Here is a 23,853-nt window from a genome sequence, read left to right as displayed (position 1 = left end):
AGATCCTGAAGCTGAGGCTCCAATACTTTGGCCACCTCATGAGAAGAGAAGACTCCCTGGTAAAGACGCGGATGTTGTGAAAGATTGAGGGCACAAGTAGAAGGGGATGACAGAGGACGAGATGGTTGGATAGTGTTCTCGAAGCTACCAACATGAGTCTGACCAAACTGCAGGAGGCAGTGGAAGACAGGAGTGCCTGGCGTGCTCTGGTCCATGGGGTCACGAAGAGTTGGACATGACTAAACAACAACAAAGTCCTCCTTGGAAACTTTATTCTTCCCTCTTTGATATAGTTGCAATGCATTCAGATGGAACCTTTAAGCAGTGTTTCAGTTTAGTTCACATTATGAGGGTATATCGAGAATCTTGTCAAAGTTTTTTCCCCTCTTCTTGTTTCACAGTAAGCAAAACTACACACAACCTCTGTTATTTTAGCAACTGCCTTTAAAAAATGCATGTCCTGCTTTTTAAAAACAAATCTGGTGCAGAAGTTCCACATGAGGAAGAAACACAATCAGTGATAACATGGGAGAAGTTGGCATTGTCTGGTGCCATGTTTGGGGAAAGAGACTCTTGCTAATCCCACTAAATTCTTTATTTGGCACCATGCTCAAACTCAAACAAAGGACATGAGTTGTATACAGTTCCAAACAGGATATCAACATCAATTTAGAAAAGGTGAGAGGATACATGTCTGCACATCACAGAGAGATTTAGTTTTGAATCTTGGCTGAAGAACAAAAATATAAAAAATAAATAAATGTACATTTCCCTCATTATCAGTTCCATTTATCTCACAGCGGTGTTACATTTTCTTTTTTTAAAAAAAGGTGGGGGACAAAGAGGAAGGACAGTCCAAAATAAACACATTAACTCCTCTCCATCAAGCTTTCTTATACAAATTTTGGTCTCAAATCAATTGCTTATTGAGCCAGTTTTGCAAGATCATTTGCAAGATCACTGGCATTCCTGAGACGTTATGGCATATTAAAATCCTTTATTAATTGTTGATTTCAATTAATCAAAGTCACCCAGTGTTAAGGATATGAAATGGAACTGCTCAGTTTCCAAATTTGCAAGTGAAAATAGCCAAAACTCTGTTCCTCAGTGCTAACTAAGCCCAAAAAAAACAGCTAGCACACCATAGGCTCCATCTGTATTCTGTAATGGCAACCAGCATCTCCCTAAATCAGAGTTGGGTATTCTACAATCTCTCAAGTTCTAGGTAGGATATTAAAGGTAAATAAACCCCAGTGAGTTCTTGAAGTTTGCCCACAAGAGTTAATGGTCATGGCTAATTTCTGTTTATTAATTCCAACGGGTCTATGCTGAGTAGGACTAGTTTTGGATACAAAGCTTATTATGTCCTATTATTTTTATTTATTTATTTATTTTACATAAGTTTTTAAAGTATTTAGTCTATTTTAGCGCTATACAAATGTTTAGCAATGCCAACAGCAACTCCCTAATTTGGCAGTGCATCCTAAATAGGCCCAAAAAACTATTATTTGCACAACTCACTCCTTGCTATAGAAAATAAACTGTTTGCTTTTCTCTGTGCTAGAAGAACCTGACTGAAAACAAAGTAAGCCAATTCAGTTATCAGGTGGAATGTTCCTCAGTACCTCCATAAACTCTCACAAAGAGTTTAGTAATAATAACTTAAGCTACTAGAGAAAGACTTAGCCATTTAAAGTTTATAGTCACTAAATTGCTCCAGGGTATGTGAGATTTATTATAAGGTTATGATTCATTTAAGAAATCTATTGATAATAATGGAGCACCTCTAATGACTGATTAGTCTAAACATTCTTTCCTGTAGCAACTTTCCCCATTTGCTTAGGCAAGGACAAATAGCTGTAGCCTATCAGGATAAAGGAATGCCAAACCAAAGGTCATAAATCTAGGCAAAATTCCCTGATTTACAGCTATTAAACTCCACTTAAAAAAAAGCAAAGGGAATGAAAGGAGTAGGTTTTATAGCTGACTGCCCAACAGCTAATCTAGTCAGTCTTTGGGAGGCTTATAGCTATTTTGCAATGTATATTAAACAAAGGAAGTTACAGTAAACTGAAAAGCAGGAACAGTTTGACACACCTTTAGGGAACCATCACGTACCAAGTGAGCAAAATCTAGAGCTTGCAAACTTATAATAAGACACCCCCTTCTTTCCCAATATGGACATTGTGCAATGAGGCACATAGACAGCTGGAAGGCAGCCAGCAGTTACCTCCAGAGTTTACATTAGTGTCCTCATGTTTAGTTTATTTAGCCTCCTAAAACTGAGGCGTGACCCTGCGTGTCTTATGTGACTGAAACCCCTTTTGAAATAGTGCAGTGAATGTTTTGTTTACACCAATAGATTTTCATTTACAGATAACAGACAATAGTCTAGTATGTAAATTGCTAACAAAAGACAGACTAGAGCCATAATGGAACATTTCAGCAAGCGCCTACGTGATGTAGGGACACATACCCCTTGGGGTCATTTAGGTAATTCTGAAAGATCATATCCTGGTGTGCTTTGTGAAGGTCATGGCTGACTTCAGTCAAGTCACATGCCCATAAATAAAGACAATGAAGTCATAAGGTGGGGCTGGGGACTGGAGACCCAAGTCCTATTAGGAAAGGTCCAAGGAGTTGGGTATGTTTAGCCTTGAAAAGCTACTGTTAGGAGTAACATGATTACCATCTCTAACCATTTGAAAGAGTGTCACATAGATACTCTTGTCTCTGCTGTTCCAGAAGTTAGAACCTGAACCAGTGGGTTCAAATTACAAGCATGGGGATTTCCGTTAAAAATTAGGAGTAGCTTCTTGATGTTATGAGCTGTTTAGATAATCATGGCTCAGGGAACAGCATTTTAGAGGCAAGGTGCCCAAAGATGAGTGTTTTGGGGTGCCCGTAAGATCACGAACTTGGGGGGAAAAGCTTTTTCAGGGTGAGATCTTGACCAGAAATCACAAGAGAGCAAGGCGCCCAAAAGGGCCACCATGCTCTCAAAGAAAAAAATGGGATGTCCCAGTTTTTCTGGGGAAGCTGACAAGTTTGACAGTGGTTTTAGAAGGGAGCAGACTCTCCTTCATTAAAAGTTCTTTTTTCCATGCCACAACAGCAGCAAGAATACTTATTGCAAAGTATTGGAAGACACAAGATCTACCCACCTTGGAAGAATGGCAGATGAAGGTGATGGACTATATGGAACTGGCAGAAATGACTGGCAGAATCCGAGACCAGGGAGAAGAGTCGGTGGAAGAAGATTGGAAAAAGTTTAAAGACTATTTACAGAAATATTGTAAAATTAATGAATGTTAGAATGATGTTGGATAGAAACTAAGTGGTTTCTAGCTGTAATGTTATAAGGGAATATGAAAAAATGGACTATTTATAGGTAAAAATCTAATGTTACAATACTTTAAGATTGAAGATTAAGATAAACAAAGAGGGGAGGGATTTGCTGAACTAACAAACTGAATTGGAATACAGAAAAGGGAGGCGTGAGGAGGTCCGGGAAAGCAAATGAAAGATAAGTGATTGAAAGACTGAATTGTTTTTAACTATTTTTATTTTGTATTTTTCCTTTTTCTTTTTTTTTTTATTTTGTAATATCTTGAAAACCTTAATAAATATCTTCTTTTTTTTTAAAAAAAGTTCTTTTTCCAGTGATAGCTATGGCTTAATATCAGGGATAGTTCCTGTATCAGAAGGGGTTTGGATTAGATCAGGTCTGCCATGGGGAACCTTTAGCAGCCCCCAAGGGCCACATACCCTCTAGGCAACCTCCACAGATGGTGGAGGAACAAAAACATTTTTTTTACTTTTGTACAGAAGGGTAGTTTCTGCACACACTCATACAGACCTCCCTTCTCCATCTGGAGAAGCAAGAGGCGCTATCAGAATTGAAGGACACATTCCAACGATACAAAAGCACTCAGGTTGCAAAGCAGAACCAGTGAGAGGGGTAGCCTGGGGCGAGTTCTGGGAGCCAGATGGAGAGGCCTGAAGGGCCACATCTAGACCCCAGGCCGGAGGTCCCCACTCCTGATTTATACGGTTCCTGAAGTACCTTCAAACATTATGATTCTATAAATGTAGAAAGAAGACATGCATGTTCTCCAGGCCAATGAGCAAAACACAATATACAAAATTATCATCTAGGTAAAGGCTAAATTTCTTCAACAAGCTATGCAAATTGGCCATAAGCATGCCCAGGATACCTGAAGACCTGACTGAGTGCAGTATTTATGATTTTTTAAAATATACTGTACAACTTATTTTTATCTCAGCTTTATACAGGCCATGGAAAAACACAAAGTGATGTCTGTTCTAATAATGAAAAGCAGGTTGAGTGTATTGGGCAGGTCATTATTTGGTTCCTCCTTTTAGTAGGCAATGTTGTAGGTTGCCTCCACAAGCATTCAGATCTCAAATTATTACTCTTATTCATCAGAAGCACTAGTTCTACACACTGAGTGACTTTAGTTAAAACGATAAAGTACACTTGTATACCTGGAATATATGTCATGCTACCTTATGAGATTTCTAAAAACCACCACTTCTATATATGATCCACCTAATAATAATCAGCCGCTAAGATTTTTGTGTGGAAAGGATTCTAAAATGCAAATAAGTAATGCCAATAAAAATAGGATTGGAAACTTCATCAAAACAAAGAGTTGCACAAGAAACACATCATGAACCAGGAGCCAACAGCAGCAGGAAGTATGCTAATTTGTATTTTATAGCTGAATGGGATTAACACAACATTTGTGTATCATTTTAACGAAACAGGAACATGCCCAGCCACAGTGAATGCTTTGCTACTTTTTGCTGTTTGCTCCTCCGGGGACCTTCTGAACTGTTTTCTATGCTTCTTCATCTGAATGTCAGAGCCACACGCTGTTGAACACCAGAGATTAAGTTCCTCATATTTCTGAGTAATGTAATTATTCATTTCAGCAACATTTGCTTCTTCTTTTTTACTACAAGTATTTTACAAACAGGATACATTCATCCAAGGTTCTCTTTCCCATCACCAAAATGATCAAGAAACGTATTTTGGTAACAGTTTTGAATAAGTGCACTACACTAGAAACCAGTCACCCCCCTATTTGTCTACTGTTTTTGCAACGCTGTACTTCAAAACTACGTCTGTCAGGAAGGAGACAGGAAATTCGAGTCACACTTACAACAGCTGTGCCATGCCCACTATCATTCTCAAATGACGTAGTTTGGCTTCAGTGGCAGAGGGCCAGGAACTTAGCAATAGCAGAGGTCAGGAAGATAGGTCACTGTTTATACAGCTCTTGCACTTGGGATCATGCTGGGTCTATATGCTTTCTTCCTTTCTCTACTGTTGCTCTTTCCGTTATTCTTTACTAAGGGGGAGGTAGAAGCATCCTGTTTTCAAAGCATCAGACTGTTTTGCTACTGCCATATCTCTGTGCAGACGACGGAAGACAGGCAGATCATTCTGATACTTCACGGATGTGGAAAACTTGACAATTTATTAATTAATTGACATATTTTAAGAGGCTTCTTAAGAGCTTTTGAAAAGCTACAATCATGCTGTAGTTCCAGTTGCACGGCACATGTCCAATATCCAAATCCTTAAAAAGCACATAAGGATACATTTACGTGAAATAGTAAGAATCGCAGAGTTGGAAGGGACCTGAGGATCATCTAGTCCAACCCCCTGCAATGCAGAAATATGCAGCTGTCCCATATGGGGATCGAACCTGCAACCTTGGCGTTATCAGCACCATGCTCTAACCTATTTTACACAATCTAGTAAAAAAAATGCAAATTAAAGATGAGAGGAGGGTTGGGAGTCCTTTGCCTGAAACCTTATTCTATCTTTATTGCCTCCTGTTTAATTGCCACGTAGCCCTTTTTTTGTGTAAAATGTCCATATCTCATTATTGCTCACAACAGGGTTGTGAAGTTGGTTATTAATCCCTAATTTAAATACAAATTAGGGCAACCCAGTCAGCTGGGCAGGGTACAAATAAATTATTATTATTATTATTATTATTATTATTAAGCAGCAAAGTGCATGATGGTGACCTGAGCAGGGTTAAGTAGGTAGTTTGTGGCTGGGTCTATGAAGGCTGGATATTAAAAGGAGGGTTCTGTTAAAGAAAATGTTGAAAACAGCGTGTGAAAACTGATACCTTTGCAGAAGGAAACAGAGTAAGATATTAGGCTCCATAGCTTGCTTATCATAAAAGGCCACGTACAGTGGTACCTCGGGTTAAGAACTTAATTCGTTCCGGAGGTCCGTTCTTAACCTGAAACTGTTTTTAACCTGAGGTACCACTTTAGCTAACGGGGCCTCCCACTGCTGCCGCTGCGCAATTTCTGTTCTCATCCTGAAGCAAAGTTCTTAACCCGTGGTAATATTTCTGGGTTAGCGGAGTCTGTAACCAGAAGAGTCTGTAACATGAAGTGTATGTAACCATAGGTACCACTGTACCAGTGTTAATAAGAGCACCTGGAGAAAGTTATATAGAGTGGTTATATAGGTTAAGTACTTAATTCGTTCTGGAGGTCTGTTCTTAACCTGAAACTGTTCTTAACCTGAAGCACCACTTTAGCTAATGGGGCCTCTCGCTGCTGCCAGAGCACGATTTCTGTTCTCATCCTGAAGCAAAGTTCTTAACCTGAGGTAATATTTCTGGTCTGTAACCTGAAGCGTATGTAACCTGAAGCGTATGTAACCCGAGGTACCACTGTATGCTGATTCTGGAATCATGTAAGCTGTAGCTCAACTCACTGCATTAACAGTGCAAAAGACTGTTCTGTTGAGCAGTGCCTGGATCACAGCAGATAAGGTGCCCACGGCCTCAGGGAAGTAGGTGTGCCTTTTGTTTAATCCATCAATATTCAGGCTAATAGCCAATGAAAGAGCGACTCTGGTGTAAATACAGACCGAGCGACAGGTTTTAACTATACTGTAAAAGGATAAGGTGTTAGTAATTAATTGTAAAATCTCCCCATTATATCTCTAAGTTAAACCCATACAATCAGCATGGCTCTCCAAGTGGTTTGGTTGAAGGCATACATACGACACACAAGCATATCAGCCAACCTTCTACAACACATTTTTACCCCTTTTAGAAATGTGCCTCTTAACATAGCAACACTTTATATGACTTGTCATTACATATGCAACTACTAATACAGTGGTACCTCAGGTTACATACGCTTCAGGTTACACACTCCGCTAACCTAGAAATAGTGCTTCAGGATAAGAACAGAAATCGGGCTCCGGCAGCGCAGCAGCAGCAGGAGGCCCCATTAGCTAAAGTGGTGCTTCAGGTTAAGAACAGTTTCAGGTTAAGAACGGACCTCCGGAACGAATTAAGTACTTAACCTGAGGTACCACTGTATACAAAACCAGAACACCTTTGTTTTACAATGTACAATGCAGTAACTGAAATCAAAGCAATACATACTATATTTGCTGCATGACAACTGCGAAGATAACTGTACCGTAATTATCAGCACCACAGACAATTTACTAAAAACAATTATTTCCAAAGTTATTGATTGTCCCAATTATAATCCCATCAGGATTTTAAGTTCCATTCCTACAAACACTCCTTTAACTTGATATCACTGCCTAATTGTTGCTATTCCTTTGTATCTAAGGGATAATTAATACAAAATCAGGAATTGTTCCAAGTATGTAAATATATACAATAATCCACCCCACTCCCCCGATTTACAAATCACCTAGGTACCCATTTAACAAAATCAAAGAGCAAAACTTGATTTCTGGATGCAACCGTGTTCTGCTTGAGAGCTTGCAAAGTTTGATGCCACACATGTCTACTGCTCCACCTCCATAGTGTAATGATAGGAACTACCAATATTTAGCAGCTTTAATAAGAAGCAGAGGTGGTGTGTAAGAGTTCACCCATTTTCTTTAACTTTGTTTTTGGTAAAATCAGTAGCAGGTATGATTGCAGATACAGCTGTATATGTGGGGGGGGGGAGTTTAAATCCCTATGCAACTAAATTCCATTTTTCAAAACCATTGGGGGGGGGGATAAATATTTTCCTCTTACCTTATTCGATGCCATTTCGCTAACAGATCGGTAGGTCTGAATGGTTTCAAGTTGGTCTAAACACCAGTCCAATTCCTCCAAAGTTTCCATTGCTAATTTTTGATAAGATTCCTCTGCAAATAAACACACAGGCATGTAGTTAGGCTTGAGTGATTGCAGGCTTTCCATGGTGGAATCGCTGACACGGCTCGGACCGACGCTGCTGTAGCTGCTGCTGCTGCTGTGCTCTTTCATCATGAGTTCTGCGAGCTCCTGTTCCACTCTCCAGCAGAACAAATCAATGCACGTCTCGCCTTGGAGTGGCTGTTGTGGTTTCATGGGCTTTCTTCTCTTTTCTTTTTGTTCTTGCTGGCTTTGAAGAAGCAATGTCAGTACTACATCAACAAACTTCCTCTCGCAGGGGATGTAAGGGGAGGGACCTCTGACAGGCTCATCTGCATTGTATATTATGCACTCACAGAACAGATGAGGAAAAGCAAGTTCTTCGTAAGCAAAGGGGTTTTTTCCGTCTCCTCTCAAGCATTAATCATGTGTGGAGATTTTTTTATAAGACTTTTAAAGTGTCACCGAGTGAGATTAGGCAATCAATCTGCATCTCTCAGTTTTCCCTTAAAAAAAACTAACTTCAGATAAAAAACAAACGGGCAGGAAAAAATAACTGGAAGTAAACTCCCTGAACTTCTGCAGCTGTGATAATCCTCTCCTCAGAAAGATCGTTTGCATTAAAAGAGAGGGATTTTTCTTGTTGTTAAATCCGTATCTATTAAATTAGGTGTTCAATGAAATGTCTCTTAACAGGAAACCACAGAAATACTGGATTTTTATTTAAACTGGCAAAATGGAAATCCTGCTTCTTTTAACCAACTTTAAACTCCCCTTTAGTTCATGCCAAAGACACAAGGAAATTCTGAACTGGATTTCCAGAAGGGATTTAAAATTTGACTGTAGTAAGGTAAAGGTAAAGGACCCCTGACAGTTAAATCCAGTCACGAACGACTCTTACTTTGCTGGCTGAGGGAGCCAATGTTTGTCCGCAGACAGTTTTTCCGGGTCATGTGGCCAGCAAGACTAAGCTGCTTCTGGCGAAACCAGAGCAGCGCACGGAAACGTCGTTTACCTTTCCGCCGGAGCGATACTTATTTATCTACTTGCACTTGACGTGCTTTTGAACTGCTAGGTTGGCAGGAGCAGGGACCGAGCAACGGGAGCTCACCCGTCGCGGGGATTCGAACCGCCGACCTTCTGATCGGCAAGCCCTAGGCTATGTGGTTTACACCATAGCACTACCTGTGTCCCCCTTTGCCTGTAGTACACTACCATTATTTTCCTGCCTTTGCACATTTGATCTGGGGAACAAGCATTTATTTAAAATCTTTTCTAAAGCTGCAATCTTAAATGAATTTATGGAGCTAAATTTGTCCCGTTGAACTTACTAAGATTTACTTCTGAGTAAACAAATAAAGGATTCTGCTGAAGGGACCCACAAAGAATCACAGGCAGATGTGGCCCAAGGAGGGCATGGATCTCCTCTCCCTTTCACAAAATAATAAAACAAACAAACTATAGGGAAAAAATAGTTTCCTTATAAGAGGCTGGGGCTCCAGTGACCTGCCATCTTAATTTGCCAAGAAACACCAATACAAGTACATTAGTATATGCAAGTTTATGTAAATTTGAACACAGGCTTGTGACCTTTAAGTACTTAGTAACTGTCTGGACTACAGGTAGCAAGCACCTCAGATTTGGTCATAAAAATTACTTCTAAAAACCCATGATAGTCGTTGACTCAAAAGTTATGCACCAGCATAAACCTGTTTGCTGGTGCAAGGATTGTGGAAGCTCAAATTATATTTAGAGTTGAAAGACAGCCCCCTGATAAATCCGCTACCTCATTTGCAGGTTGCAAATTTAGGGAGGGGCTATTTTATTGATTTTGGGTCAAATCCTTTTGGTTCATGTGGCATGCTTATGATGGCAAGTGGTGCGTTTCTCTTTTTCACTTTAAGCAATGTAAGTGATGTATATTTCTGCCACTGCCTGTGGCCCCAGTGGAATCTTTCTCAGTGGCTGCCACTTGTGGCTACCATTCTGCCCTTCCCTTGAATGCCCTTGGTATAATGCTTTGACACATAGCATAATTCCAGGAGTGTGTGTGTGTGTGTGTGTGTGTGTGTGTAGAATGATGGTGGCCGGCTGCCAAAAATGCCATGATATTGTTGCTGGAAATGGTACAGGAAGTCCGAAGCAAAACAATGCATCATTAGTCTGAAGATGGAAAAAAAGAAAAGAAAAAGAGCAGCTGCCATGACTGCTCAGCACCTGTTGAATAAATCTATATCTATCTTCATTCAGGGTGTCACTGCAGTATCTCAGTTATATATATAAACACTGAGATTACCTGCGTATAACAGCTATGCACATTTTACAATTTTTTATGTGCTGTAAGCCGTCCAGAGTGGCTGGGGAAACCCAGCCAGATGGGTGGGGTATAAATAATAAATTTATCATTATTATTATTATTATTATTATTATTATTATTATTATTCCTCCTCCTCCTCTAGGTACAACTATTTCTCTTGTCTTCCAAAATAGTGCCAACCCAGAAATAAATAAGGAACACAACTGGGAATTCAATTCTATTCATATACCAGCCATCAGCATGATGCCTTCCAAATGGCTTGGACTACAATTCCTATCAGTCACAGCCAGCAAAGGAGCTGTTGTCCAATATGGTGGGCACCATATTGTTGGAGGATACATACACAGATATAGATACAGATACAGTCGTACCTCGGGTTGAAGTAGCTTCGGGTTGAGAGTTTTTGGGTTGCACTCCGCGGCGACCTGGAAGTAACAGAAGGTGTTACTTCCGGGTTTCGCCGCTCGTGCATGCGCAGACGCTCAAAATGACATCACGCGCATGCACGGAAGCAGCAAATCGCGACCTGTGCAAGCGCAGACGCGGGTTGCATTCACTTCAGGATGCGAACAGGGCTCCAGAATGGATCCCGTTCACATCCAGAGGTACCACTGTATAGATATAGATGATATAGATATAGATATAGATATAGATATAGATATAGATATAGATATAGATATAGATATAGATAGAGATAGAGATAGAGATAGAGATAGAGATATAGATATAGATATCTGTGCAGCTTTAAATCTCTAAGCAGTAGAGAGTACTCACCCTCCCTTCCAACTCAAGGCAATGAAAAGGAACCACGTGCTTTCACATAAAGTTCTATTCCGAGTGCTTAAAAGGGCTACAGCAGGAGAGTTATTTTCTCTGGGTGACATCCAATAGTAGTCATACTCAGAGTAGACCCACTGAAACCAATGGATTTAAATAATCTGTGCTGCAAGGTCATGCCATGTAAAACACGACCTCCTGCACCATATGTGACATTGCAGTCAAGGTGGTTTGCTTTCTTCCTTTGGAGAAAGCAGTGGGGATTCAAGCCACTATCCCCCACTATGGAGCATTCCTCCCCCCCCCCGCAGATGTCTGCAGAGGGGGAAATATACTGTTTGGCATAAGCAGTTTTCTCAAGTCTTCCTGAAAAAGGACAACTGTGTAAGGGGAGAAATGATGTACATATACAGCTTTACAAGACGGTCAATAATTTAAGGAAGGCCGCATTTCATGTTAAGATGTTACTTGAAAGAGAGGAAGTTCCTTGGAAGTATTATCTTTCACATCAGTGTCACAATTTCTTATAATTCTCTGAGCAAGAGGAAGTGGAGTTGGCTTGTCTGTGACTGAGAACCTGTTCTTGCAAAATAGCTGCTTATCTGAGGAGCCTCCACACGCTTCTTTATGGTAGCAGTTCCAGTAATGGCAACATTTAAAGCCCAAATACCAGGCAACAGTGAAAGGGGATCTCAATACCTGCACCTATTTTGTAAACAGCTTTGTATCCGTGCACTCTAGTAACAGTTTGATTTGGGTCTTCCCTAAACCAAATTTTAAGTAGTGATGCAGAAACACCATTTACCTCGAATAATACCTGGGCCCCTATAAGCTTTTTCTATGAACAATGGGGGAAAGTGCTAAATGGGCTCACAATGGTTTGGCACATGTGAGTTTTTGTTTTGTCACTTGGAAACTGTAGTGTGGGATGAAAGCAGGTGGGAATGTGGAGGAGGAAGATACAGCCACAGTTTTAGTAGCAGCAGAATTGGCAGTAGGGAACTGGCACACATTTCAGTTGTGCATTGCATATCACCCATTGTCCCCCCAGAACTCCTCCCCATGTTGAAGTAGACTGAATGCTGGTAAGTAATCATAGGGGAAGGAGGCAGGGTTTGTAGTGGAAGATCACCCCCAACATATACTCACAACTAAGACTGGACTATAATGCAGTGATTAAATAGAAAGGATGGCTTCACATAATATTGAATGAGTAAAGAGTTAAAGTAATCGAGTTCTGGACATGAACCAACAGCTGCTATAGGATTTGCCAGTCTGGTCTGCTAAATGCTGTTAGCAAATAGGCAGAAATGGGACATTAACTTGAAATACGCTTTGTTATTAACTACGACTGGAGTAAAAGCTCAAGAGTGAGAATATCCAACACAAATAGGATGTCTTAGCATTAAAAACAGTGAAAATTCATATTATGAACCCATTGTTTGCAAACTTTGTTAATGTCACTACTTCTAATTAGTTGCTAAAGTTAATACTTTTTAATAAAAACTAACAGGCAGCTATTAAAACAATCTAGTTTATATTTCTGTAGTGTTTCAGGACTCAGAGGCATTGACTTGTAGCAAAATATTCAGTTTCACAAAAATCCTACCAGGAGATCACAGAAGAAAACATTCTACAGTGGAAGAAAAAAAGTGCTATTTACTTCCGAGCATGATTTGACTAAGCAACAACCATGTGCTTGAAAGTCACGTTGGAGTTTAGAAATGTGGTTGAGAAAGAGAAATAGTGACCTACAGCAAGTGACTGCACACACATCTGGGCAGGGTTCAGCTGATTGTTAATTAATCCCAAATTAAACATGAACGCGAGGAACACCCTTTATTTAACTTTCAAAGTTAAAAGAGTAGCATTTCATTCAGGCATGTCCAAACATAACAGAAAGTAGATAGCCAAGCAAAAAATTGTGGTCTTCCACAGTTAATACGTATGTGAGGCTGTGTCTTTATGCATGCACATTTATATTAGATAGCACTGATTTAATAATTCTTATTTGGGGGAAAATAAAGCTTCATAAACCGCAGCTCTAAAATGCACATTGTTGGGAATGAATCCAAGTGCTAAGGATCCTAGCTTAGTCCTTGCCTGGAATGCCTAATTACGATGCCATTGCTTCTTTTACTTGGATATTTTCCAAACTGATTTAACAAATACTTTGCTGAATATTTTATTTTGTGGCTTGATTCCGAATAAACACTGGTTTGTGAGTTCAATGTTCCAAACACTCTGCTCCACCCGGACAAGTCTATAAAGTTGTGGAAGGGAGAAGCTTCCTTGTGACAAGATATGAGGCTGCAGTGGTATGCTTATTAATAGCAAAATCATGTGGACGGGGCCAACTGCATGGGCAATTCTTATTCCAGAAAAGAGGTATTGCAATCTGCATAATGCTTTAACATGCAGCAAAGGTTGTAAATAGGCAACACAATCCAGATATTTTGGTAAACACAAATCCTGCCATTTATTTCAATGAATGGAGCTGATTATGTGCACAAAGGAACTGTTTGTGAAAATCAACTTCACCACCAAAATTAGGGAAGAGACCATTCCTGGCAAAGGAGCGCAGGGAACACATAAAAACTTTTATACGTAGAACAGTTCATGCAGAACACACCATAGCTATGACAGCTATATGCCTGCACATTTCAGACTCTTGCTTTTGAGACAAACAATGGTCCTGACACTTTCACAGGACTAAGGAGAGTGATGACACTTGGTAACTAGAGTCTATGAGCTAAGAAACCCCAAGGTTGTCGTGCTCTGGTTTATGCTACTGAATCTTCTAGTATTCAGATGGCATCATGAACTGAGGTGAGAGCAGCTTGTGAGAATAAAATATGGTAAATTCTATTTATGACCACATTTATTTAACCAACAGAATAAATTTAGAGATAAAGTACTTGTGATTTGCAGGTTCCAATGGGAACATCTGCTTGTTTTATTTATTCACCCAATTTTTTTTTAATACCGCTCTTCATCTGTAAAACATCCCAGGGCACCAGAAGCTTTCAACTACAACAATCTTGCAGCATGCTTGCTTTGCCTTGCTATAAAGTTCCATGGAGAAAGGCAAATCATTATGCTATAGGGGAAGAAGCCAGCAATGTATATAAATCATTTACTTTTGTGGAGAGTGTTCTAGCCAGGTTGGATGCCCATTTCATTTCCAATAGGATTTTGGATTTTGAGAAGGCTCCAGTTCTATCGAAGAGTTTGGAAGCCTTGGGAACCAGTGCAATCATTTGTCAGTGCCTTGTATGAACAGGCTGAGTTTACTAATAAAAAGGAAGAGCACCTTAGAGAGCGATTGGCGCTTGGAATTCGAAGCAAAGGGCTTCCTGAAAGGACGGAGCTAATAGGGGGATCAACCTTTCACAGAGCCATAAAGATGGCAAAGTAACCAGCTATGCAAACCTCGGAATAAGGAGCAAAGAAAAATTGGGAATGACTTTGAAAAAGTAAGCTCTGCTTCACAAACACTACGGGGTAGTTACAGCAGCCATTCTGAAAAGGGTAAACTCACTCGTGTCTGCAAAATCAGGCGAAGTGAAAGTCCCCAAAAGCAATCCAGCTACTTTTTAAAAAGCACTCTGCAGCAAAAAGAGGGGGGGGGGGAGGGGGACTTCTGGGGTGGCGCCATCGGTAATGGCGGACTCCCTCTGATCCGGAGGGACCAGCTCCATGGGAAACAGGTCTTTCCCGCCATGGCGAAGCGGGGACCCTTTCAAAAATCACAGGCGGATGAAGCCTGTGACCATGGAACTCGGCGGGCACCTTTAGCGCCCCCCCAACCCGCAAAGGAACCCACTAACGGGTTCCGGAGTGAAGAGGGGGAAGTGGCGCGGTGCTGAGAGTCAACTGCTTCTTCCGTGGAGCGAAGCCGCACAGCCGTTGCCGGAGAGCGCTGCCTTTTTCCTGGGACAATTTGGCTTTTAAAACAATTACCCGTGAGTACTTAAATTTTGGACAATTGGACTTCAAATAATGATTTGCGAGTAGAAAGGAAAATTGGACTAAGAAATTTGCCTCAATTTGGCACTGAAACGGGAAGGTCTAAACAGGAAGTCAGCCTTCCGTTTCTTGTAGATAGATTAAAGCAAAGACATGGCAAACTAGAGTTCAGAAAATCGCCTGTAAAGGTTTAACTTTCATCATTTAAAATTGTTGAACCCCCTTCGGAAGCAGGAGAAGAGGGGGGATTTTTTCCGGACTGTTTAAACCTGTAGAAGAGAGTGTAACGCAAAGTAACTTTCCACCGTCTTGATCCTGGAGCGGGGTGTCAGGATTGACGTTCTTTGGGAAGCTCATTGACCAGAGACAAACGTCTTTGACAGATAGTTAAAAGAAGAGAAACATAGTGATTCCATTGTTCCCCTTCGCATTTTAAAGGAACAAATATTGACAAAATATCTGAAAAAGGAAACTTTGTTGTTAGATCTGCCTTTAAAAGAAAAGAACAAATAGAAGCTCTTCCCCTAGAGGGAGCCTGTGAAACTGTTACCAATTCTGAACCGGGGAGCTTGCAGCTGCAATAGATTACGATCGTGGGAATAGACTTCTGACCTTGCAGAACAATGTACTCAGAAGCTCTGCTGCGTGCTTTCTGTAAAACAAGTGCCCTACTGGAACAGCTACATGAGAAGACGGACTTGATGACTGTTGCGATCAGAAATTTTGGACAGGTAGTGGGAAACTATATAGAGCCCACCCAGGAATCAAATCAGAAGTGTGCTCTGACAGAACAGATGAGGGAAGAGGATGCTGTTGAACCTTGGGCGCCAGAGATGGAGGGAGCTGTAGCCCAGCAGGAACATGAGTTCTTGGATTTGACAAATGAACTTGGAAAAAGCCAGATTTGGAAAGATAAAGTTTGGTTTGGTTTGGAAATGGGGGGTTGGATAGACCCCCCTATGCAGGGATGTTTGGACTTTTCAAGTTTGGCAATGGGCCGTGAGATGTTTGGGGTTGTGGGGGCTCTTAATTCTGGAGGGACTTTGAAACATGTTTTTAAATACCACATGGAGTTTAGTGTGGACTATGGAAAAGGGGCTGATTTGTCGAGAAGGTTCAAAAACACTGTTAAGTTGGAGTTCCCACGAGTGAAAGGAGCAGGAGACAAAGTAAAGTACAGGTATAAATATGAAGAAGAACTGCAGATGGGACATGGAAGGGACTTAAGGGCCTCGGACATAAGATTACCAGGTTAATGCGCTAGACTGATGGGATAGAAAGGACTGACAAAACCCGGGACCAGGAGGAAGAGACGCTGGATGAAGATTGGAAGAAAAAAAAAATTTATTAGGATTGTTTTATAAAATTGATGAACGTTAGAAAAATGTTGGAATGAAATTATTTGGCTTTAGCAAAAATGTTTAAAGAATTATGTAAGAATATCATGGTTAGGAGAAATTGGTATAAATAAGATCTAAGTTTTAAGCTTTAAGGTCTTTTATAGTAAGATAAGATTAAAATAGATTAAGGTAATGTAATGACAGAATATTATGAAATATGGAAATGATTTGCTGTGACAATTAACAACTAGGATACAAAAAAAGGGAGGAGTGAGGAGGTCAATGAAAGAAGGCAATGACAGTTAAGGATTTGAGAATACTGGATTTGCTTTTAAATTTTTGTGGCTTATTTTTACTTTTTGATTGTGCTCTGTTACGTGTTTTGTTGTTATTTTTTGATTTTGATTTTTATCAATTTGTATTGTTGGATTGTGGTTTGTTTTTCCTTTGTTTTTTTCTTCTTTCTTTTTATTTTTTGTTTTTTCTGTAATTTTAAAATTCTTAATAAATATCATTTTTTTTAAAAAAAAAGAGGGGGGGAAAGGGGGGGAACTTCCATTTCTCAAGATTCTACCATCAGCTCAATATTACAAGGGGTTTGCCCAAAGGAGCTTGGTTCAGCTGGAACTCTGCATGAATCCTGGGATCGTGTATTTCGTTTTGGTTTTGTTCTGAACAACAAGCATGGTGACACTGCAAGGAAATAATAGAGGAAGCTACAGTGGTTCAAGCTAAGGATACTCCCAATAGAGGAAGTCCCTGCGGTTCCTGTCAAATATCTTCCGCATAGTAATTGCCTTGCAGGGGAATTTACCTGCAGTAATGAGTATGTGTAATTGATATGTATGAAAGTTCACGCCTAATTAGTCGCCAAAATGTATAGCATATCTAATGGTAGCGGGCAGCTAGTTTTTCTTAGGCTCCATATTTTGTAAAGACACCATCCCACCCTGGAGAGTAAACTTAGCTATTTGTGGGACAATCCTTAATTTCAAAATAGATGCAGAAGCTGATGTAATACTTATTTATGAGGAGGTTTACGAGGGATTCCAAAACTCCTCAACCAGCATAAGCTAAAACTGCTTTTACACAGCCTAGTGGGTCACCTATTAAATCTTTTATGCTTTTCCATACAAACAAGTTAGAATGAGGAGCAGCTTGTGTTCATCATGCAGGGCAGTATTTTGTCCCCATTTACCATCTATACAAAATCACTAGGAACCATCATCAGGAAGTCTGGGGCGCAATGTCATCAGTATGTTGACAACACCCAGCTCTATTTTTCTATTAAATCTGAGACAGGCAAGGCTGTGCCTCAGTGCTCCAAGTAGGTTTTTGACAAGCACCTTGGATAAACCAAATATTCTTCGAAATCTTGCCACCTGGGATTACAAATGCTTCTGAGCTTTTTCAAAAGTAGATGACACAACTCTGAAAATCTAGGAAGACCATAACTCAGCTGATGTACACGGCACTTCAGTGGAAGCCTATGACAAAGTCCAACTGCAGAGCAATGTTTTTGCAAAAGGACCTGACACCACCAAGCAAAACGAAGTTATACTATCAGCGATCACAATTTGATGTAAGAACTACACCTACAGCTGGAGGCGGGGCGAAAGCCTTATAGAATCAATAGGAGCCAGCAGAGCTCTGAGGTCTTGGCAATCAACTATTTCAGTTGTCTGATCCATGCTGTTATCTTTGAGTTCCAATAAATTAATACTTAGCTTGATTCAAATATATTGTTTTACTTTAATAACCATTTACTCTCTCCTCCGCTAATTCTGTTTTCTTTATATATTTTAAAGCAATTTACTTCATTTTGAAATGTTATCCCAAAAGATGCACTTGTTAACCTGCAGAGTTATTCCTCAATGTTCTAACTTTTTGTTAGAATTGACAGACAAGCAATTCATCATTTCCTCCATGATTCATGAACATACACAAGAATTCAGCTGGGTGCTGAAGAACTAAGCCAAGGCAGTAAAATGATAATGTGATGAATCAACCATTTGCTCTGGGAGAGAGATCTGTGTAATCTTTCGTTTTCATTCAATGTCCGAAGATAAGTCTCTGTAGTCTTGGCTATTTCTGCTTCTACATATCCATTGACTGTGGTATTTCTAGTATGCAGGCAAATCCCATTCCTTGATTCCCCTTATGATATCATTGCTAAGTGACATTTGACAAAATGTTTCCTGCATTTTGCTACTTCCATTTGGCACCATACAAGTGCTGTCACTTTTCTTTCTGATTTGTGGCAGCCTCAGTACATTGTTTCCTGCATTTGGCTCTTGGCAGAACTCATTGCCAGGATAAAGAACTAGGCTGAGGCATTAATACTTTGTGGGCAAAATTCAAAACGTCCTTGCTTCCTTATCACAATGTTTCAAGTCCCTTTGTCAATCCATTTAGAAATGCTTATGGAAAGATGACATAACAATCCCTGACTAAGGCAGTATATGAAACAAAGCAAATAGGGTAAAATATATTTTAATTATGTTAAAAAGTCCACAAATGTCTACTGATTTTTATGAATCTGGTTTCATTTTTATGAATCTCTGAGTCCTGACCCCCTTACAGGCACACTTGATAGTGATGCAGGAGAAGGCCTTCTTGGTAGGTGCTCCCAGATTTTGGAACTCCTTTCCTAGAGAAATTGCCGTCAATCATCATCATCATCATCATCATTTTATTTGTATGTCGCCTTTCCATAGCTATAACCATGCTCAAGTGGCTTGCAACAAGAGTAACATCATTACAAACATAACAAAAATAGATAAAACACACCAAAAAGTACACAACCAAATGGAAACAATATCCACATAAATCATATGATGGATCTAAAAAAAAAAAAGGTACAAAAATAATATCAGTATCAATAACAGCAGCAATAAACCCCAACCAAAAGCTCTAAACAATACCACAGCCAAAGAGCCTGTTCAGCAGCTTTCGTAGCTGAAGGCAGGCAGGCAGTCTCCTTTCCTCCCAGGCCAGGTAGGAGAAGGCCAGCAAGGCAGGGAACAGGTCTTCCTGGGCTCTCAGCCAAAATTAGACCGGCTCCCTCCTTGTTGTCCTTCCACTAGTAGGAGTGGACTTTCTTGTTCCAACAGGCTCTGGGAACTGACCGCTTTTAAGGAAAGGGCTGGTACTGTGATGTTTTATTGTAATAATGTGTATGTTTTAATGTTTACTTTAATTTTTTTTGATGATTTCTTTCCCCCTATGTTTTTAGCTGTTTATTTTATAGCTGTAAGCCACTTTGAGTCCCTGTCCCAGGCTGGAGGCAATTAGCAAATATGAATGTTCATGAGATGTTGTCAATAACTTGCTACTTATCCACTGGCCTCTGTTTCTATGAAAATATGTCTTGATAATCCACATCTTTATTTAGGTCCGCTCATAGGTTGTACGCGGATTAACTGAAGAATGAAACCTCAAGCATTTATTTTATGCATCAAAATAAGCTTCTGAGTGCGTATGAGAAATCTATTTCTTGCATGTTAAACACCTGCATTTTCTGGCACACACATGATAAAATAATGACAATATTCTCAGAGTTTTCTCTCATCATTATTGTTTGTTACATGCACGAAAGCTTGCTAAAACACTGTAATTCTGTACACAATGGAATAATCCATAATCAGCAGCTCAGAAAAAAAAATCCTTAAAAATAAAAGTCTGCTAATAGACCTAAGAATGTTTCTAAAATCACTTTTAGCAATTTAACCATCCTTGACTAACAAAACTGTGGTTTAATGCCTGTGGTTTTGATGCATTTTTAATGAAATTCATTTTCTCTTGTGGTGAAATCAGTTTTAAAAATAATCTATTGCCAAGTAAATCACAGAGAGGAAGAGGGATGAACAGGAACTAGAAGAACCCTCCTTCAGTTATTTAATTTTTAATTAGTTTAACTGGGTTGTTTAACTTTTTTTTCTTTCTTATTGGGCTTAGTGGCAACTCAGAAAACTCTACAGGTTAAGGCTGGTACATACACTCAACCCATCCAACAATCACCTTCACATAGTGGAGAAATAGGCAACATCATCTAGTAGTTTCATATAAATGTTAATAATATGCTGTAATATAATGGTGGGGTTTTTAAAGGATTTTTTTTTAAAAAAAAAAACCTAGACAAAAATACTGGATCTTGTTTCTCATTGCTTATTTAAAGTTATTTTAACATTTCCAGTTACCTAAGACTTCTTTACTTTCTTCGCATAGCAAACAGCCCATGAGAACTTTATGCCTGCCCTGGAATCTTGACCCTTGGTGACAATTTGCTACTTAAGAGTCACAACATGTCAGCCATATAATGCAATTTAAAGATCAATTAAAAAACAACAACACACCCAACTGCTAGGATTGCTCTGTAAGGCTGCAATTCTAAATGTGCTTTAGAATAAACCCCACAGGATACAGCCGAAGTTGCTCCTGAGTAAATCTGCCCAACACTGTGGTGGGCGGCACTGTTAACTACGGGAGCCTGAGTGACTCATTCTTAAGAACAGACTCTTCTAAGATTTGCTAACTAGTGAGGAATGAACTTGGTGCAGTATTCCATACATTACGTCAATGGTGCAGTTAGGGCTCAAACAAGAGGCTGAGGTCCAGGGCCTCACAGTTCCACCTTGACAATTCTGAGAATGGAAGGTGATGAGGGCACTAGCAAAGCACCCCACATCAACACCTGGGCCAACATGGCCATGCTGGAGTTGTCTTGTTGTATGTTTATTGTTTCACAAACACTGTTGTGCATCCGCATCCATGATGACTTGTGCTCATGATGCTACTGGGAAGGTCAGGTGCAATCCCGCTTTTGATACAGTTCGCACCTACATAAGTTCTGAGGTGGTCACACTGCTTCACTTTCAGCCACTGCATATCCTGCTACTTTTTCATACCACAGTCATTTTACTTTATTTTTGTCCTGCTTTCCTTGTGCAATAGCTCCTCCAGACATCAATAATGTGGTAACATTGGAGGAGCATCACAGAACAACTTCTAAAGCAGAATAAATCCACTACTATTATTATGTAAAGAACATGTTGCAGAAGATGCCCACAATAAAACACCAATCTAGAGATGTTTTTCTCATATATATATATATGGTTAAAGATGCTCATTTTATTATTTTTACTTTTGGAATCTATTATCTGTTTCTACAACAAAATTGTCCTTCTTCCAAAGTAAATGTGTTTGGAATCAACAAAGCAGTCATGATTATACAATGACACTTAAGTGAGTTTAAAATGCTAAATTGTACATGTTCCAAGTTGTTATTATTTTTTAAAAAGATTGGAAATTTCTCTCTCTCTCTCTCTCTCTCAAATAGCCACCCACACAGATAATCAGGAATCTAGAAGTTTTTAAAATATGGAATAGCAGTGGGAGAGAGAAAAATTTTACATGACCAGCTAAAGCCCCCTCATCTCAAATTACCTAGCTAAACCACTGTATTATTTGTTTAGTTCACAGGGATTAATAACCGCATAGATAATAGCATGAACCTATTTTCCACAGGGTAAAGCAAAAACAGCAAGTCTGCCTTTCAAATTAAAGTTTGAAAAAATAAGGTGAACTGTCATCCAAGAGACACTTAAAAATTCTAATCTATAGTTTCTGGGTGTTAGCAAAATATCTGGTGGATTTATATAGTTGTTCCTAATGCTATATCCACTTAACTGATTTTGCTTATGCTGTCTTTATTGTTGCTTTTTATTGTTAGATATGGTTTTAATGTAACTTACTGCATAAAGTGGCTCAGGAGTCCTTATGGAATTTAAATTTAAATATAAAATTGAAAACAAATTAAATAAAAATAAAAATTCAACTCAAGTAGTACATGTAGGCACTACTTTTAGTCTTCTTCTGTAGCGAATGGTAGCATCAGAAGTAAACTTTTCATGCCCTCATAATCATATAATGCAATAATGGATTCTAGCCGTGTCCCAGGTTTTCCAGACTGGTGCTGACATCAGAAGGAGCTAGGAAAACTGAAGGCATGGGATATGGCCCATAACAGCAAGAGTTAAAGAAAGAACTTTGACTAATCATTACAACCTACTTTCCCAGTGCTTGAATGAGTCATCAGCAGTAGTTCTCATTCTCTAAAACTCAGCTTCAGAAGTTTATATACACATAGTATTTTGAATTTGATTTCACACAACTTAAAAATTTGCTTTATTAAATATCTGGCATGTGCAAATCCTTCCTTACAGACACACTGTTGATATGCACCCCTTCTTTTATTTTGAGGCTCCTAAATTTCACCCTTCCCATTCCTAGCTGGCAATCTGTGAGGCCAGGATGATAGGTTGCTGGGATGGCTCAAAGGATCACTGCTCTGAATCAGCCCCAGGTGACAAGAGTCCAATGAAGTTCTCATTTGGACATGGAAATGTATAGATGCAAGTTAGTAAGTAAGTAAATTGGAGGCCTGAAATCACCTCGAGACAAGAAATGTCAGTTTTGGGGCGAAACACGTCACTGTAGAAAAGCTATCACCACTCTCAATAAAGCACATTTAATTAACCCAGGCCTTCACTTTCAGACAGACTCTTTTCTTCAAGGTTGAGTCTGTCTGCATACGGTATACAAAACTCAGAATTCAGCTCGGTGGGTTTTTTAAGAAATGTAGTATGAAGTGATGCTGGAGCCCTCCTGTTTACATTGGAGCACATTATGAAAGGAACTTGGCTTTGCTACATGGAGGAATCTTCCTAACAGACTGAAAAAAGCAGGGAGCAATAAGGAAGGGCAAATGGCAATAAAGCAGAGGCTCGATTACCTACAAATCGCTAGAAAACAATTCTAGTGCTTTCGTTGTAAAACATACCTGATTGTTCCATCAAAAGGTAAGGTCGTCCACCACATATTTAAGGGTGCCATATAATCCTCCGTTGTGGAGCTCTAAAAGGCCTTTTAAAGAAAACTCTTGCCTGTCAGATCCATTCTGTCTGGGACAGCTGCATATCCTGCACTGTGTATCTAAAGAGGATGGGGCAGGCAGCTCTAGGATGTATGTATTGCCCTGGTTAACATAATGAATGAATCTGTCAGTCACTCTCGTCTTGGAAGAGCGCTTGCCTCCCCTCCTCCCCTCTGGAACCTCAGAAGGGTTCCTTGGCTACGCTCGGGGAGTCCCACTGACATCACTGTTGCTTGCTCAGCTGCCATAGATGGCAGTTGGACTGGGTGGAATGGCTGAGGGCATGATGGGTGTAGCACGTGTGGAATGCCTAACATGAGAGTCCACAGGTGTGGGTGACAG

The 23,853-nt window shown here is 39.8% G+C and overlaps 1 protein-coding gene across 6 annotated transcripts in view; it reads right to left on the bottom strand.

Moving 5' to 3' along the window:
* Nucleotides 1-23,853, bottom strand: part of PDE4B (phosphodiesterase 4B) — a 262,363-nt gene that overhangs the window by 20,585 nt on the left and 217,925 nt on the right. For 4 of the 6 annotated variants that reach the window (XM_081011763.1, XM_081011764.1, XM_081011765.1 and 1 more), the window contains one exon: nt 8,073-8,185. In XM_081011763.1, coding sequence (XP_080867889.1) covers nt 8,073-8,185 — 113 coding nt within the window. Of the gene's footprint in view, nt 1-8,072; nt 8,186-19,367; nt 19,420-23,418; nt 23,602-23,853 lie in introns of those variants that run through there. The other 2 variants (XM_081011767.1, XM_081011766.1) reach the window with 2 other exon arrangements.

Source organism: Podarcis pityusensis (genome assembly GCF_964106645.2).
Source record: "Podarcis pityusensis genome assembly, chromosome: 6".
Classification (NCBI taxonomy): domain Eukaryota; kingdom Metazoa; phylum Chordata; class Lepidosauria; order Squamata; family Lacertidae; genus Podarcis; species Podarcis pityusensis.
The sequence above is the reverse complement of the archived record's forward strand: the minus strand, read 5'-3'. Positions and strand labels throughout refer to the sequence as shown.